This window comes from Rutidosis leptorrhynchoides, chromosome 2, assembly GCF_046630445.1.
Source record: "Rutidosis leptorrhynchoides isolate AG116_Rl617_1_P2 chromosome 2, CSIRO_AGI_Rlap_v1, whole genome shotgun sequence".
Taxonomy (NCBI): domain Eukaryota; kingdom Viridiplantae; phylum Streptophyta; class Magnoliopsida; order Asterales; family Asteraceae; genus Rutidosis; species Rutidosis leptorrhynchoides.
Window position 1 is genome coordinate 548,211,033 of NC_092334.1, and position 19,752 is coordinate 548,230,784.

The 19,752-nt window shown below is 34.4% G+C and overlaps 1 protein-coding gene and 1 long non-coding RNA gene across 5 annotated transcripts; both read right to left on the reverse strand.

The window, feature by feature from the left end:
• Window positions 1–553: 553 nt before the first annotated feature.
• On the reverse strand, window positions 554–7,234 carry LOC139889675 (uncharacterized). The gene is made up of 4 exons (XM_071872612.1): window positions 7,175–7,234; window positions 6,820–7,103; window positions 1,596–2,456; window positions 554–1,448 (listed from the first exon to the last, which is right to left on the reverse strand). The coding sequence occupies exons 1-4, from the start codon at window positions 7,232–7,234 to the stop codon at window positions 554–556; spliced, it is 2,100 nt and encodes a 699-aa protein (XP_071728713.1).
• A 7,350-nt stretch (window positions 7,235–14,584) lies between these two features.
• Window positions 14,585–17,825, reverse strand: LOC139893045 (uncharacterized). Of its 4 annotated transcripts, XR_011774318.1 has the most exons (6): window positions 17,510–17,824; window positions 16,883–17,369; window positions 15,978–16,776; window positions 15,845–15,891; window positions 15,418–15,685; window positions 14,585–15,250 (listed from the first exon to the last, which is right to left on the reverse strand). It is a non-coding gene; the product is annotated as an uncharacterized lncRNA (long non-coding RNA). The 4 variants fall into 4 exon arrangements; XR_011774316.1 differs by having other exon boundaries at window positions 15,418–16,776; window positions 16,883–17,031; window positions 17,278–17,369; XR_011774317.1 differs by having other exon boundaries at window positions 15,418–16,776; window positions 16,883–17,031; window positions 17,303–17,369; window positions 17,510–17,823.
• Window positions 17,826–19,752: the final 1,927 nt, after the last annotated feature.

Sequence of the window (19,752 nt, forward strand, 5' to 3'; positions counted from 1 at the left end):
ACAAATTGAGTGTGTCTTGAAATTGATGGAGAAAGCCCTTTAAATAGACTTGAAATTTGCCTACAGACGGCTGGTAGGCCGTTTGGCAACCCGTTTGGCAGGCCGTTTGGCCAGCCCATTTGCTGAGGCAGGCCGTTTGCTTGGCCCATTTGCTGAAGCCGTATAGCAGGCCATTTTTGAGCCTGGCAAGCCGTTTGGCAGGCCGTTTGGCTTGCCAGGTCAGCATGATTTCCTGGATCGTAACTCGTTTTCTTGTCTTTCACCGTTTTCGCTCTAGATTCTTCGTTTTAGCTCCGTTTTACTTTATTCTTCTTGCATCGCCTTTGTAATTACTTAATCTACAAAATCAACTGACAAAGCGATTATTTTTGCGATAAAGTTTGGAACTTTATAGTTTTTAGGGCTCAATATTGGGAGTAAAAACGTGACTCTTTGCCCGATATCATTGAGCCATTGCAACCAATCGATACTAAGCTTCTTTGATCGTTTGCTTATCCATTCGAAACTTTTACATTGAATTTCACTTAAGATTACCGGACTAAGTGAGTGCTTTTTACCGAAGACTTTGTGATTTCAGCTTTTCCATATTATGTAAGCGCACCCACTTAACCGATTGCCATAGCCTAGCGCTAATATCCGAATGGGAGTATGGAGAGTTGTCGAAAACCTCGACTATAGATAGGGTAGAAACGTTCCCTAACCGCCACCATTGGAATACACGAGTCCATACTTCCATAGCATTTTTACAAAAAACAATAGCGTGTTCTACCGATTCCAAGTCATCGTCGCACATAGGGCACCTTACCGTGTGAAGATCGATTGATTTTTTATCGAGTTCCACTCGGGTTGGTAGCCTTTTCCTGCAAGTTCTCCAAGCAAAGATTTCGATTTTTCTCGGAACTAAATTATTTTTAACAGTAGGATGAGGCTGGAACGAGTTATGGAGTATTTTTTCATCAATTAGATTGGCCATCGAGCAGCATTTGAAGGACCCACTACTATTCATTAGCCATTTCCACCGATCTTGTTCGGCGGAGCTGAAAGTTATCGACGAAATTGCAGTCACGAGATGTTCAAGGTCAGATTGGGATCTTCCAAAGGGTTCCCTCACCCATTGCCATGAGAAGGTTATCCCCGAATCTGACCTACAAATTCTTTCACCTACAGAAGCTTGTTTCCTGGACTCGAGCTGATACAATCTTGAGAACCTGTCCCTGAAATGTTGATTACCGCACCAAAGATCTTCCCAAAATAGAGTGTTAGAACCGTCCCCAATTTCTTTCACAAAACACTGATTTAGCATTATACCAATATTGCTAAAAGTGGAGCCCAAATTTATTATATGAGACCAAGCAGAGTTAGAAGACAGCTGTGAAGCAACACCCAACCCACCTTCCCGCCCGTAAATACTTTTGATTATATTAACCCATAAAGCATCGCGTTCGACCCTAAAACACCACCATCATTTTCAAGTTAAAGCTAAGTTCTTAGCTTTTAACAAGCCAATATTTAACCACACCCCCCCCCCCCCCCCCCCGACTCGTAAGGAACAAGGATATCTTCCCACTTAACCCAAGCCATTTTTTTAACGTCACCCGACCCGCCCCAAAAGAACTTTACGTCTCATACTCTCGAGGAGATTGATGACACATGAAGGAGCCCGGAAGAGTGAGAAGTACAACGGTAAGCTTGAGAGGGCCGATTTGAGAGGTGTTAACCTTCCACCGAACGACATAGACCTACACTTCCAATTCGCAAGCCTTTTTTGGATTTTATCAACGACGGGTTTCCAATCATTAAGTTTATTCATTTTTTGCCATACCGGTAGCCCTAAGTATTTGAATGAGAGTGTACCAGTTGAGCAGCCCCACCTTGAAGCTACCATCTCCGTTTCTTCATTTGAGGCCCCAATTCCATAAAGTACACTTTTCGACGCGTTGACTTTTAAGCCCGAGGAACGTTCAAAGCATTCAAGCAATTTCATCACATTACTAACATTCCTCTTACACCACTTTCCGATGAATATTGTATCATCCGTGTATTGCAAGTGTGAGAGAAGAATCTTATCCGCCCCGATTTCAACACCTTTGATAAAACCTTGGTTACAAGCAGACTTGGCCAGAAAATTCAGCCCTTCACCGACTATAATGAACAAGTACGGAGAAAGCGGATCCCCTTGTCTAATGCCCTTCTCTAGTGTGAACTCCGAAGTGGGAGAACCATTTACAAGAATTGAAACAGTTGCAGACTTGAAACACGCCTCAATCCATTTTACCCATTTGTCTCCAAACCCCATCAATTTCAATAAATCGAGCAAATAAACCCAATTAACACTATCAAAAGCTTTTTCGAAATCGACTTTAAAAATAAAACTCTTACTTTTCCTACGCTTCAAATCAGCCACAGCTTCGTCAAGAACGAGAAAACCATCTAAAATTGACCTTCCTTTATAAATACTATATATAAAAATATGAGTTAGTATTGTCATATAAATACTATATATAAAAATAAAAATTCATGCGTGTAGTGTATTCGGAATGAGTGTACACTAAGTAGAAATGTGGATAATACATGAATCATCTTTTGAGTTATGTGAATGGATGACTAAGGTTCTTACTATCATTGCTTCTATGTAAAGATTTACAAAGTTGAAAGTCATGTTTGCATTAAGGGGCGTAACATATATAGGACAAAAAGGGGTATCCGCCCCCGCTCGATTTCGGGGAAAAAATTGTTACACTAAAAAAAAAAATTACAAAAAAATAAGGGTTTTTTTAGTGTTTACCCCCTTCGATTAGTTTCGCCACATCTTGAGTCGGGGTCAAGTTCCGCCACTAGTACTTGCATTAAGACTTGAATGTCAACAACTTATAGAATGCTTATTCACCTACTTAAAGTTAGTATAAATACATAGTGCCTTTCTTTCATTTAAATCATCGCATCATCATTTCCATCAAGTATAAACATACAGTATTAGTTGTAAAACTAGTAAATCAAGGATGATGTTATTATAGTATAAGGATAAGGTTGGGGAGCTAGGGCTACGATCATTATAAGGTATCACAAGTGCTTAATGATAATTAGAAAAGATCGTAAGTGAATGTTATCGTGTCATCTTACTTATATATAAATTGATGATGTGTTGGAGGTTTTATTTAAATTTCGTGTAGGGTAAAATAATCGATAGCCGGATAAATCACTGAATCGTGGTATCACTTTCCGAAAGTAATTATTCGACCCTTATTGCCTGGGTTACACGAATATCACTTTGGGATAAGACAGAGATTAGTTCTTGTTATTGGCAGTAAACAAGAACTCTTTTGCATAAGAGTATTAAGGTGTTTTTTGTATATCTTATTCTCATAAATGATAGTCCTTATTTATAGGCACCCAAAAATAAGTATTATTCCACGATGGAGATGTTTCACCTAGTGCAGGAATAATACTTCCATAATCACTCAAATTTGTGATAATGGAAAACCACTTTCGGGTCCGGGCAATCTATCACTTAATGGGTGTACACTCCGTACCTCCTAACCCGTTTACAAGTGTAGATTAAATCCCTCAATTACACTAAATTTCCAACAATCCTCCCCAATTTAGTGCAATTCGTTTCATGAGAATTAAACAAATTAAAACAAAAACTTATGCATAAATGAAAATATCTTGAAGATTGAATTTTCACCTTAGTACATTACACATTCCAAATATTCGAGAATCGGGGTGTTCTAAGAATTGAACCCTTCAACCCATTTGAATAATTGAAAATAACATACACATAAGTTTTCAAATACTCTAAAGCTATCCTGACACTTTACAAGCCATGTGTCCATATCCATTCATGAATGTATCTAAAGCAAAAGTCCAAGCTTTGTTGAAGCGGCAAAACTTCACATTCACATAGGTAGTTCATTTCAGTCATGCACCTGCTATTGCACTTTTTCAAATAAACCATTAAGAAGCTAAACTTCATCCTCACCTTCAACAGGTCCGAGTACATACCTTACCTTGGGATGATACAAAATTTTGTACTCCAAATTTCTAAGTATAAGCCTTCTACATTGAATTCAACTTCTAATTTTCATCAGAAGGGAATTGGGTATCTTATAATTAGAAATTTATGTGGACTTTAAACCCATCCCCACAGCAGACTTGTTCACCAAGTCTCTTGCCAATCCCTTCGTCAAGTGATCAGCTAAATTCTGTTGTGACCTCACGAACACTATAGAAATCACCCCATTCATGATGAGTTCACGAATCATGCTATGTCTGACACCTAAGTGTCTAGACTTTCCATTGTACATCTGGCTATAAGCCTTTGCCAATGTCGCAGCACTATCACAATGGATAGACATGGGTGCTATAGGTTTAGGCCATAATGGTATCTCATGGATCAAGTTTCTAAGCCATTCTGCTTCTTTACCAGCAGCAGCTAAAGCAACAAACTCAGATTCCATCGTTGAGTTGGTAATACATGTCTGCTTCTTAGAAGCCCATGAAATAGCACCTCCCCCAAGCAAGAACACCCAACCACTCGTTGAAGAATGATCTTCAATATTGGTTATCCAACTCGCATCAGAATATCCTTCTATTACCGAAGGAAACCCATTATAAGATAAACTATAGTCCATAGGATTACTAGTATATCTACTCAGTTTTCTCACAGCAAAAGCAATATCCGGCCTTCTACAAGTCATGGCGTACATCAAACAGCTAATCACCTGAGAATACTCAAGTTGTGATACAGCTTCACCTTGATTAGGCATAAGCTTCTCACTTGGATCAACAGGGGTACTCACAGGATTACATTCAAAGCAATTGAACTTTTTCAACACCTTCTCAATATAATGAGATTGACAAATCGAAATTCCTTTGCTTTCACGTTTGATCCTAATGCCAAGGATAACGTCAGCCTCCCCCATATCTTTCATGGAGAATTTTGATGACAAAAATTCTTTTGTTAAATCAACCTGACTTTGGTCAGTCCCAAAGATTAACATGTCATCAACATATAGACAAATTATAACTCCTTTACCAGAATCATCAAATTTACTATATACACATTTATCTGCTTGGTTTAATTTAAAACCACTAGATAAAATCACTTCATCAAACTTTTGATGCCATTGCTTAGGTGCTTGTTTCAAACCATATAAGGATTTCACAAGTTTGCACACCTTGCCTTCATTTCCTGGCATGACAAAGCCCTGAGGTTGGTTCATATAAACCTCCTCATCCAATTCACCATTCAAGAATGCTGTCTTCACATCCATCTGGTGAATAACTAGATTGTGAATCGTAGCCAAAGCAATCAGCAGTCTAATGGTAGTGATACGTGCCACGGGAGCATAAGTATCAAAATAGTCAATTCCAGACTTTTGTCTAAAGCCTTGAATGACTAACCTTGCCTTGAACTTTTCAATAGTTCCATCCACCTTCATCTTCTTTTTGAAAATCCATTTGCAACCCAATGGTTTGCAACCAGGAGGTAGATCAGCTAACACCCAAGTGTTATTGCCCATGATAGAATCTATCTCATCATTAATTGCCTCTTTCCAGAATGCAACATCCTGAGACCTCATTGCTTCATCATATGTTTTAAGATCATCATCAACATTGAAACAATACGAATATTGGGTAGAAACATCATCCCTAGAACCTTCAACTAAGTATAGTTGAAAATCTGGTCCAAATGATTTAGGTTTCCTTTTTCTTTTGCTTTTTCGAAGCTCAAGTGACTGATCAACAGCCTTTTTAGAGACTTCATCATTACAATCCTTATTGATTCCATTGTTACTTGGAATCATATCCTTTGGTCTAGGTATAGATGAAAATCGATTTTCATCAAAGATTGCATCCCTTGAATCAATCACAGAATTGATTGAGACAAACTCATTAGGCTCTATTACATAGAACCTATATGCCTTGGAATGTTCAACATATCCAACAAATATGCAATCTATACCTCTTTCACCTAAACTTTTCTTCTTGGGATCAGGTAGTCTTACAACCGCCCTACAGCCCCATACCCGAAGATAATTCAAGTTAGGTTTCCTTTTATTCCAAAGTTCATAAGGTGTAATCTTGTTTCTTTTGTTACGAACTCTATTAAGCAAATAACAAGCTGTTAACATAGCTTCCCCCCAAAATCCTTCACTTAAACCCGAATAGGATAACATGGAATTAACCATTTCCTTAAGGACCCTATTCTTCCTTTCAGATATACCATTTTGTTGTGGAGTATAAGGAGCTGTGGTCTCATGGATAATACCAACGGATTGGAAATACGATTGGTCAATGTATTCACCTCCCCTATCTGTTCTAAGTCTTTTAATCAAAGCCTTTTGTTGTAATTCTACTTCAGTTTTAAATATTTTAAATTTATCTAATGCTTCATCTTTAGTATGTAACAAATAAACATAGCAAAACCTAGAAGCATCATCAATAAAAGTTACAAAATATTTCTTGTTCCCTAAAGTAGGAGTAGCATGCAAATCACATAAATCACTATGTATTAATTCTAAAATCTCAGTATCACGATGTATATTTTGAAAAGGTTTCTTAGTGATCTTTGTCAACATACACGTTTTACATTTTTCATTGTTCATATCAAAGGCCGGTATTAATCCATCTTTAGACATATCTTGCATTCTTTTAAAGTGTACATGTCCTAGTCTAGCATGCCAAAGAATATAATTATTTATGCTAGTAGTAGACATACAAGCAATATCAACACTTACATGTTCAATGTTTAGTCTAAACATTCCATTACTCAAATAACCAAATCCAACAAATAAACCATTTTTAGATAGAACAAACTTGTCAGATTCAATAACTTGCTTGTAACCACAATTATTCAACATACTACTTGAAACCAAATTTTTTCTAATTTGTGGTACATGCAAAACATTAAACAAAGAAACAATCTTTCCAGAACTAAAACTTAAATCCACACGATCACGTCCATGAATAGAGGTTGTTGACTCATTTCCCATATGAAGAATTGATCCATCAGTCACCGACTCGTAAGTCTTAAACCAACATCTATCCTTACATACATGAATAGTAGCTCCAGAGTCAACCCACCACGCAACATCATCATCCTGCACAAAACAAATCTCAGATATATACGAAACATAATAATTCTCAATTGAATTATTAAATATATTCTGACCTTTTGGGGCTTGGTTGTTCGAACCATTTCCCGAACCATTTGTGCTAGATCCCTTAGCATTGTTAGTGCCAAAAATAACCTTGCAATCCCTCTTCAAGTGTTCAGATTTACCACACTTCCAACAAGTCAATTTAGACTTCTTATTAGGATCAACTTTGTTATTACCTTGATGTTTACGTTTTCCCTTTTTTGTCATTATTACTAGTGAACTTTTTATGTTCCACCATATTGACAACAGACGTACCAGCAACTTCGTTGCTCTTTGGCTTGTCATTATCCTGCAACTTGAGGGATTCCTCAATAAAAAAGATGACTACCCAACTCAACAAGAGTTAACTCCTCCTTCTTATGTTTCAAAGAATGTTTAAATTCTTTCCAAGATGGAGGTAGTTTATCAATTATGCTTGAGACTTGAATAGACTCATCCATGTTCATCTTATGTTGTGTGAATTGACCAAGTATACGAATGAGCTCATTGTATTGTTCCAAGACCGGTCTAGAATCGACCATCTTGTAATTATTAAAATTACTCACAAGGAACTTTTTACTAGAAGCATCCTCAGACATATACTTGGTTTCTAAACAGTCCCATAGTTCTTTAGCAGATTCAATATTTAGGTAAATATCAAAAAGGGAATCAGCCATACCATTGAGGATTAAACCTCTAGCGATGTAGTCATCGTTCTCCCACTTGCACCTTTTCCGAATTTGTTCAACGGTAGCATCATCACCATGATCTTCAGGAATTGGTGTGCTGAGTACGTACACCACACTCATGCTGCTCAGAAAGAAGTGCATCTTCTTTTGCCATCTCCTAAAATCAATTCCCTCAAACTTATCAAGTTTGGAGAAATTCGCCGTCATGTGTTTCATCGTAGCCGCCATCGATTATAACAAATAATTACTTTCGATTGTTGGAGGTTTTATTGAAATTTCGTGTAGGGTAAAATAATCGATAGCCGGATAAATCACTGAATCGTGGTATCACTTTCCGAAAGTAATTATTCGACCCTTATTGCCTGGGTTACACGAATATCACTTTGGGATAAGACAGAGATTAGTTCTTGTTATTGGCAGTAAACAAGAACTCTTTTGCATAAGAGTATTAAGGTGTTTTTCGTATATCTTATTCTCATAAATGATAGTCCTTATTTATAGGCACCCAAAAATAAGTATTATTCCACGATGGAGATGTTTCACCTAGTGCAGGAATAATACTTCCGTAATCACTCAAATTTGTGATAATGAAAAACCACTTTCGGGTCCGGGCAATCTATCACTTAATGGGTGTACACTCCGTACCTCCTAACCCGTTTACAAGTGTAGATTAAATCCTTCAATTACACTAAATTTCCAACACGATGTCGCTGAAATCACTATGGATGACGTGACAAATTATGAGAATGAGTTTTTATAATTTGATGATGTCAGCAACTATAAATTCAATTAAATAATTTAATTAATACCTATTATCTACTATTATTTTTGTTTTTAATTTTTATTATATTGAGGCAACCTGTAAAAAATATGGGACCTCGTGAAATTAATACTGTAAAATTTTTTATTGTTAGTATCTGATCTATTTCCTAGACAACTTTCTCGATTTCTCATGTTGCATTAACCACGCTTTGTTTGAAAGGAGATATTGTGTAGTTCCTAGACTAACTTTTCAACTTCACCCTCTGTTAAATACTTCATGACAGTCATCAAACCCTAACTATACTTCCTCCAAAATAACAATTGTAAATTAAAACAACAACAAAACACCGTCTTTTTCTCTACACTGTTGTGCTCTTCTCAGATACATCACCTCTGCATATTTCTTTACCTTTTCGCTAGAGATACTACATTTGATGATGATGCCACCACATTACGAAGTTATTTTTACCGTCTTGCGTGTGGTGGAGGTGGTGTTTAACTGCTTGTGGTGGAGGCGCCATGTTTGAGTAATTTTGATCAAGTTAGTTTTTGATGAATGTTCTGTTTCGTTGTTATGCATTTTCTATTTCGGTTATGGGTTCCAGAATAATGCATTGGAATTACTTATCCAAATGTTTGATTATAATCGGAGTTTGCCCTAACCATGGAGTTTTATTGATTTAATATTTTAACCATGTTTTCACAAAGTTTATCTCGATCGGATGAAGTTATTAGTGTTTTTGTTGTGGTTATTAGGTGCGATTTGATTATCATCAACACACCTCTCGATTCATAAGTTTAAGTTTCGATTTTTTAGGAATAATATAGTACTTTGTGCCTCTAAGCAACATGGCATTTCAACATTTGGTATGGAAATTTGGAAGAATAAATTTTTTTGGCAAATATTATACTCCGTGGTTTGTTTTGAAACTAGGTATGTGGACTGCGCGTTGCTGCGGGATTTTTGGTCTTTGTTTTTTGGTAATTTTGTTGATGAGTTTAGTGGAAATATTCGTTTTTGCTAATTTTTTTGCAAAAGTGCTTGCAAATGTTGAACACAACGCATTCATTTACAAAGTTGACAATTTAATCATACTTTTAACTAAAATTGAAAAGTAAAACGCACCTGCGAATTTCAAGTGGAATTTGCAACCAAATAACAGACAGTTTAAGTTGAACATAAATTCTCTTTTATCCGAAGTATCACACAGGAGAAGATTCAACCATACAACAATCCATCAAATGTTATAAAGTATGAAATAAAAAACACATAATGCAAAATAAGAAATACCGTAGTATTGAGAAAATGACGCTTTACTCGTGTCACCCTCTTCATTTCCAAAACGTCACACGTTTTGTCAACTTTACGGTTTACTCGAAGCAAATTTTACTTCAATGTCAAGTAAAAAAGAGTACCACCTTGCTCTGCAACATCTTGATAGCTTCCACGACCATTAATCTATGTAAAGGAATCCCACTAATCGTACATGTAATTCGTAATCCTTATCAAAACTTAAACATTCAACATAAGATTTGAAAAGGTTAGCAACTTTATCAAATATACATATAAAAATAAATAAATATAAATATAAAAATAAAACTGAAAACTTTAAATATCGAATAACTAACAACTTACAATATAAAACTAACAAATATAGATATAAATATATAACTATAAATATAAAATCAATATCAATAGTTAGACTAAGTTTTTTTTTTTTTTGCTTTTGATAAAACATCACAAACCCGTGCATATTGAAAAAAGTGTATTGAAAAAAGTTTTACGTACATTTTTAGAAGTCTAAAAATGGCTGATTTTTGTGGTTGTTCTATGGCTGAGACCGCAGTATCTTTAGGTTGTTCAATCTGCTGTGACGTTTTGGAATTGCTGGTGCACGTATTTGCAGAGTATTAGCTGAAACTTGTGAACATATATAACCAAACAACACAATGATAAACTGCTACCATTAACCAAAAAAATCAACAACATATATAGAAACTATTAACTAAAAGAAAAGAAAAAAAAAACATAACAAAAAAGTAGCTCACATAGCAATTCAATCGTTAACGCGCTTTATATATCGACATCAGCTGGCCAGCTGCAGTTAACTACAAATTCAGGTCAGGTATTTAAAAAACGTGCACTGTCTTCACAAAGATGCGATTAAGGTGAGGGATTTAAAAAAAAAACCGTTTAATTTGAAACTATACATATCAAAAAGCATGTTGTATTCATCAATATATCAATTTATACAATATAACATTTAGAAATGGCAAAACGACATCTACTTCACCTGTTTAGAAGCCATGGTACTAAGTTATGCATCATTTGCCTGAGATTAGTGAAACAAACAAAACAATTTAACAAACGCAACTTAATGTATCATCTCAATAATCTTGGCCATTTGTGTATGTTGTCAAAAATATTAGACTAAACTTCACATTCTTAATGTCGTAACAAATCAGCTCTACCAAAATAAACAGACATATTTCGAGTTTTAACCAAAATGAAAGAAACTTACTGTACAATGTCGTTAATCACAGGTAAAGAAGTAAGCCACAACAGCAAAGCGCAACACCCACCTGTAAAATTAAACACAATAACGTTTAAAAAAACCCACAACATTCTACAAAGAATTTCATAAGGGTACTACATTCTAGTCTCATTATTATTAGCACTCCCCATTTATGAAAATGTCAATTGATAAATTTCTTATCCTCGTCATCCCATATCCTTACCACCACCAGAAACTTCATTATCATTAGTAACTATAAAGTATGATTCTAAAATAAAGTTACTATTAGGTCTAAAGGTTATAACAGCATTCCTAAGATCATCACAAACATTTGGACCAAACGTTTTAAATTTGGATGGTCGGTATCTGCAAAAAGCAAATTTATATAAAGTATCACATGTCTAAAGGTGACAATTTGGGTTGGATTTGCAGGTTAAAACTACAAACCCAACCCGAATGAGAAATCTATGTTCTATTTTTGTTTATATTCACAACTTGGACAAACTATAATATCCTTCATCCTAAAGCAACACCTTGAATAAAAGAAAAAGGGTTTTTATACCTATGTTGCCCAGAGTTGCACAATAAAGCAACACCTTGAATAAAAGAAAAAGGGTTTTTATACCTATGTAGCCCAGAGTTGCACAATTGCTTTGATAAATAATAAAAATCACAACTATGCTTCAAAAAAAAAAAAAAAAAAACCTAGCAATCAATTTCGCTTACTATCATTTATACATGTCAAAAACCAACTGTAAATAACAAAAAAGGAATCACAAAAATTAGTGATTTTGAAGACAGATACACCAATTTCATTCATGTAATTTGTTTAAATCTTTTAAACAACAAAAAACCCTAACAATAATACGATTTAGGTTTCCGAAATCAAAGTAACAATAGATCCCTAAATGAAAGTGAAACAAAGAATCTTACTTTATCAATTTCAGAAAAAACAGGAGCCGACAAAAAAAAGTGAGGCGGATGACGGAAAATGGTATCTGTTGTGACATCAGCGGCGACGGTGGAGGAGGACACGGTAGCAGCGGTCACCTCAGGCGTTTTAGGGAACAATCTCTGGAAGAATAATAGCGCGATGGAGGTGAGTGAGAGAGCTGAGATGGAGAATGGCGGTGGAGGTGGAGAGTTTACAGAGACATGGAGAATCACAAGAGAGGTCGAAGAAGATATCTTTGAGAGGAAAGGTAGAAGAGGATGGAAGGGTCTGGAATGAAGGTAGAAAGGCAGAGATGGATAGCCAAAATGGAAGAAAATGGGGGTTACTATTAACGAATGGTATGGACCAATTAAATGTTGAAATCATTTACCACAATTTATATATATATATATATATATATATATATATATATATATATATAAATAAATGTGTGTAGCTGGTTCATATTTTTTTTAAAGTATGCTTATTAGCCATGAAAGATCAATTGGCTTCTTTACGAGTGGTATTGGCATAGACATAAATAGCTATATAAGTCATAATTAAAGTATTAGACACACTGTAAGGAGCACTAGTTGATATTATGTTATTAAAATGTGTTTAATTAAATTGATATTAGGCGTCCAACTGAATCGGTGTGAGTGATGATCTACATGACATCTTACATGTTAGTCACTTGTTTTGCTGTTAGTTACCTAATTTATATGCAGGAGAATATGATCTTATGTGCCATTCGCTTGGTAAGTTCTATTATGTTTGTCACTTGTATTGCTGTTAGTTACTTGATTGTCTTGAAGATGGGTTTAAGGTGCTTGTATTGATGTATGTACCTTGCTTATTTAAACTTCTAATAGTCCTTATATTCAGCTCATACATATATTTACCTTTTTGTTGTATCAAAATTAAAAGTATGCTAGATGAATATGCTAGACACAATAATTGATGTTTCGTTTTTCATGGTTCTTTGCAGAATGTTTCTTGAAGTGTACCTACATGTAGTACCATAACTTATCCTGTGATGTGGAACCCATTGGACAATACCCTCCTTGATGGATCTGGCTCACGAATCATTGTTCGTAAGAATTCTAAATGTCTGACTTAATATAATTTAGTTAGCATAAATTCAGGATGAATATACCAATTAGGGACCTTACCAGAAGTCATGTTAAGGTTGTTATCAAACATAGGCCTAATAGGAGATTAGAAATGGGTGGTGAGGCAAAATTAAAATTCCCTAACGAATAATGGTTTAAAAGTGCGGAGAGAAAAGAAGATTTTAACCGAGCACGTGCAAGAATATTCATCTCTAACTCTGGATCTACGCAGGAAGCAGTAGGTGAAGTAGTACAGAGAAGGAGCTGCTTTTTAGATCAAGGAGTAATAGTAGAGTTGCCGTCTTTCGTGACCGAGAAGTTGAGCGGAAGGATCTTGATTATGACTGAAATTAAGACATGTCAAAGGCATGTCTTCTTCATTGCTTATTGTTGTTTATGCATTCCTTTATTGTTTAAAAACCTTTCTCATTGTTAGTGCATTAGAAACGATCTGTTCTTTGTTTTATGTTTGTTATAGTAGCGTAACATTTAATTTTATTTTTATAGCAATGAATTTAGAGTATAGGATAGTACCATGTTAGGTGCATAAGAAAATCGTTTCCTAGAAAAATCGAAGCTCAGAACAGAATGGTAGCTTATATTCATATTAAGTTTATTCAACGTAACTTCTAATAAACAATTTATAATTAATAAAGATATATTATGAATGTTAACAGTTAACGTACATCCAATGTTAACAGTTAACATTCATCCGATAAATGTCAACAGTTAATACATCTAATGCATGTTAATAGTTAAATACATCCAATGCATTTTAACAGTTATGATGACTAATCAACTTAACTTCTAATCGACTGTTTCTAATTTATAAAAGGTATATTATGAATGTTAACAATTAACATACATCCGATGAATGTTAATAGTTAACATACATTCGATGAATATAACATACATTCGATGCATGTTAATGGTTAACATACATTCGATGCATGTTAACGGTTAATACAATCTCATAAAAAATGTAAATTATTCATATTTTTTACAGAGAGTGGGAATGAATTCTATTATTTGATTGACATTGATATAGTTACTAGACCTAAAAAAGAGACATACTTGTAGTTAAGCCAAATATAATTCATCATCAACATAATTCATTACATATAATCAATAGAAGCAATTAGCCATGTGAAAACATTCTCGATGTACTTGCATTCTGATCTATCTCATTTACATGGAGTATTACACAGCAAGAGTCACGACGCTTCATACGACATTCGTTAGTCATGACAGCAGAACATATAAAAGCGAGTCCTATTCAAATTAGAGTTTCTCAATATAATGTTCCAAGTTAATATTAGAGCTTCAAATATGATTCACAAAATAAGTCTGCCAACTCAAATTATAATACAGTAACTTGTTACACTGACAACTCGAAAGAGATTAACATGTCTTCATTTCCAACAACTCCATGTACATAATATGCATAACCTCATTACATGTATAAAGACATAATTTCAAATAAGTGATTACATACAAGCTTACAAAAATTCTGCAATTTTTTTTAGAAAGACTTTCATTAAAACACCAAATGGCCCAAACTGGGCATAAAAAAGTCATGAAAACTTGTACCCATACTACAACACCACTATTAAAAACATACAATTACATTTACATCCGATTGCACTCCCAAAAACTATAAACGCAAGATGCCAATTAGATCTTCAAGATACAAGACTACAAGGATGTTCCTTTACAGTCTTCGAAAGCAATGAACCATTTTTTCTTCTGATTAGTAATCCAAAGATGAGCCAACATTTTTATAAAAGGAAGACGTCTTATTTTAATATTGCAGATCGGCAATCAGCTGAGTTGTGGATCAATTTGTTCCTCCACTTTCAAATCGACCAAAGTAACACATACCTAGATGCTAAGCAAGCTGTATTAACTGGTTCAGAACCCAACTGAAAATTTGCACTACGGAAACCCCATTCGGCACCAAATTATTTGAGCCCCACCAAGTACAAAATTTTCTCCATAAAGAGGCCGAATATCTGCAAGTGGTAAACAAATGGTCCGCGTCTTCACAGGTTCGGCCACATAAAAGGACAGAAGCCACCATTCACACCTACCCCTCCTGCAATGAGATTCGAAATGGTCGCGATCTTGTTTAGACTTGACCTCCAAATGAAAACATTAACTTTTTTAAGAGACAAACAAGCCATTTAAAGGAACACAAAGGTGTATCTACTCCGCATAGCTTATCATATAAGAGTTTTGACATCAGATTAACTGCAAACATACCTTTATGGCTCAAATTCCACCACCAACCGTCCATGGTATCCAAAGATAAATGATCAGCAGCCTGCAATATTACTTCCAACGAATGAAGCTCATCTTCTGACCTTCCACGAACTCTAGATCTCCAATCCCGGATTCCTTCCAATCCAACTGGAAACATCGAGCACCAAATCTGACACTTTGGCTTGCTTAATAGATTCTAAGGCAAACAATCTAGGGGATTTTCAGCTAAGCAAACAGAAAGTGTGGGGATCAATAACCTAATAACAATCTGCAATTAATTCATCATACAGTCGGGTTAACAATTATTCAAAAAAAACTTAATTAAAAAATAAAACATTAAAAAGAAGAATGTAGAAGCTATTTGTTGAGATTAAGTGCATATCAATTAATCTGTACTGAATGTAGGCTATATTAGCTAGAACTGTACCTTTCATATCACGAATGATAATTGAGTTCATATAACGAATGATAACCCTGAAATAAACTTTGAGCTAATAATATATAATGTATTTTTTAAAACATATGACTATATAAATAACTAAAACAAACACAAATCTTACCTGACGTTGCCAATAGGTTACGCTGAATGCAAGTTTTAACACCGAGTTCCATTAACAACATAAGATTTGAAGCTGCAACCAGGTGGGCAGAAATAAGCAGAACTCCAATTACAACTTCTTTTTTCCTTGGAAATTTTTGAAGGAACGAATGAGATAGCAATCAATAGTGAAATAGCGCCCGCAGATGTTGAATGAAAGATAAATAAGTAAATGTATAATCACAAAGATGCATACATCTATACTGTATACTAAAAATTAATCAGTCAGCAACCCTCAAAAGCAATAACTACAACTTATCCAATTTTATAAAAAAGCAGTAAGCAATACCCATTTACTTAATGGCCCAAACTAATAATTAATGTAACAAATTATGAAAAGAAAGTAAGGCTGCACAATTACGCATTCAACACGTATGAAAGCAATAATAAGAAACATATATGATACAGTTGCAACTGATGTGTTAGTAAAAACATGTGAATATCAACACACTTTCATACACAAATAAACGACACATAAATAAAGTAGAAATAAAAAGAGAAAAAAAAACTTCTGGCTGAAGATGTGGTTGTATAACTTGCAGAAAACGATCACCAGAATGGGTAGCATAGAATAGATAAAAGGAACATCATCATTCCTCAAAGAAGCACCTATTGTTACACGCATAACCATAATAAAAATTCCTAAAGATAAAAATAAAGAGCTGCATAATGCAACATGGGAAGTGAATTTCGAAACACTAAGACCAACTTCAGCAGGTCGTATAACTCGATCTTGCAGTGTGTATCCCAGTGTATCCCACCTGCAAAACCAAAAGAAACAAACGACTTAACTTACGCATAAAAAAAAACACAACCTACAAGTCTTGCACGCTTCAGAAGTATATTATAACTGCTTTGGTAACCTACCTTGAGCACAACTGCAACAGTGTCAGGGGTGTTGGTAGGATCTAGGGCATAAATACTGCATTATGAATCAGCATACCTACCTCATTTGTTCATGAACCAGCAGTTTCTAAGCACCACTTTTTCTAAGCTCTTGAACAAACAAGCAGTTGCTAAGCACAAAAATTGCAACAAAACGATTACAATAGAATCAGGGTGACTCAAATTCGTCATAAGATAACTTAAGAATCCAAAAATTAGTTCATGAATCAGTAAACACATTTCAAACTGAAGTTTGTTCATGAATCAATTCAAACAATCACTTAGAATTAACAGCAAACACATAAGGAAAATAACTAAAGACATAAATTCAGAATTCATTACATCTACATATACACAATAACAACAAATTAGCTTACAATTCATCAAGGATGCTTAACATACATCGAGTCCAGAACTGGTTAAGCTCCAACACGAACTCACAGTAGGGTTCCGACATATGATTTGAAAGCTGAATCAAATCAATAGATTTTAAGAATTTAGGGCACCAAACTAAAATTGATGATTAAATCGAATAAAATATAAAACGTAACTGAATTTGTACATGATAATATACAAACGAAACAAATTGATAATTAAATCAGAACTAACATTCGGTGAGAATCACAGAATATGGAAGTTAATCATTGAATAATCGGTTGAATAGTCTAAAAATAAGAATACAAATCGTACGAGCAATGTATCTATGAACAAATTGATGAAGAGAGTGTGTATAATGGATGAAACAATCGAATTATAGTTAATTAATTCAGTAAAATAAAATGACAATAATACCCTTTTTTTCCTTGTAAACAAGCTGAATCGCAGGATGACAAGAAGAAGGGAGGAGTGGAGGAAGATGAAGATAATGGACGGTAGGATCGTCGCTTATTTGCTTATCGCCAGATTAGTAGCTTAGCGCTAGATCTCAGGGAGTAACCATTTGGGGGAAGGGACTTATCAAAAACTATTTTTTTTCGTTTTTTTAAAAAACTTTGTTCACGAACATTATAGATGAGATGAAAATATGAACATTTAGTAGAGACACTTTGTGATAAATGTTTTTATTTTGACGGGAAAACGCTCGAAGAAGTAATATATAACAATTATCGTGTTTTTCGAGCATATGTTGAGATTTTAGCTATTGGGGTTTAGATATTAGGGTTTAGATATTAGGGTTTATAGGGTTTAAATATTAGGGTTTAGAAATTTAGGGTTTAGGGTTTAGATTTAGGATTTAGATTGAGTTTTTAACACGAACGGTTTAGAGTTTAGGGTTTAGGGTTTGGTGTTTTGGGTTTATGGAATAAACCCAAAACACCAAACCCTAAACTCTAAACCCTAAACCCTAAACCCTAAACTCTAAATCGGGCTAAATTTTACTTCACAAAACATGAAAAAAAGACGTTCATATTCTTAACGAACAATATTATCTTGAATGTTATTTTTGTCGATCATTTTCCCGCCTAAATAATGACATTCATCACGAAGTGTCTCTTCTAAATGTTCATATTTTCGTGTGATCTTGATGCCGGAAAAAAAAAATTCCAAAAAAAATGAAATTTTTTTTTTTTTGCTTCCCCCGCTTCCCCCGATTGGTTACTTCCCCATTGATCATGCCCATATATATATATATATATATATATATATATATATATATATATATATATATATATATATATATATATATATATATATATATATATAAACCAAAAAGTTTTTCTTGATTGTGCTTGAAAGTTATTTATGGATTGTTATATGTATAGATTATATATATTATTTACAATTTACAATTATTTATTTATATTAATTATATTAAATAATATAATATTAAATGTACTACAATATTACTCCGTATATGTTAATTTGGAAGGTAAACAATACTAATTTTCAGTTACGTTCAATTGAGCTAAAACACAAATTTTTTCCATATGAAGCTTTGGATTTAAAAGTTCCGTTCCTTGATATTAGTATTTGTATTGTATATTCCATTTAAAATCCAGTTCAAAGAATCAAATTACTTGATATCTAGATATTTAGATTAAATTCAGAATGAATGGAGGAGATGAACTAAATTAAATATTAAGAATTTTTTGTCAATGTTAGATGATAAAATTTGTTAACACCAATCGCTCTTATTTATTGAGAACTAGAAATATAACGGACCGCGCGTTGCGGCGGTTATGTTTGAAACAATATTGGTTTGCCTTTGTTATACGATATGGTACGTTTGCGTTGCATATTTTTATAAGTTCCCAACTGGTTGAGGAAATGATCACCAGATACATAATAGCAATAATCGGTAATTTCTTACATTCACAAAAAATGATTAATTGAACAAATTTACATGCATTAAACCTTAACTTCTAATATAAAGGACCTTTATAACCGGCAGATCGAACACGCGATAGATCTAAGGAAAATTGGAACTGCTACTTGTTACTTATTATAACTACTATACTTACAAACTAAAGACGAAATCAATGTTGAGTCGGGCTCGAGAACAGCCCTTATATGTAGGGTTCCATACCTGTACATATATACGAACGTCATTTGTAACGGCCGTTAGGTAAACATATTCCATTCATGATTAATGGACCAACAATTATAAAATTGTATATGAATACATTTGCAGGTCTCGTATTCCATTCCATTCGTGACTATTAAAAGTGTGAGAAACTCATAACATACCTGATCAAACTTGATCATCTGAAGAAGTGCATGTACGGTAACATTTCTTTAAACTGAATTGAATGCAGTTCATTTTCCCTGGGTAAATTGACCCGTCCATTTTCACAACACTTATTATAATGCATTCGGTGATCAGTGGAACAATCCTGACCCGTTCATCATAT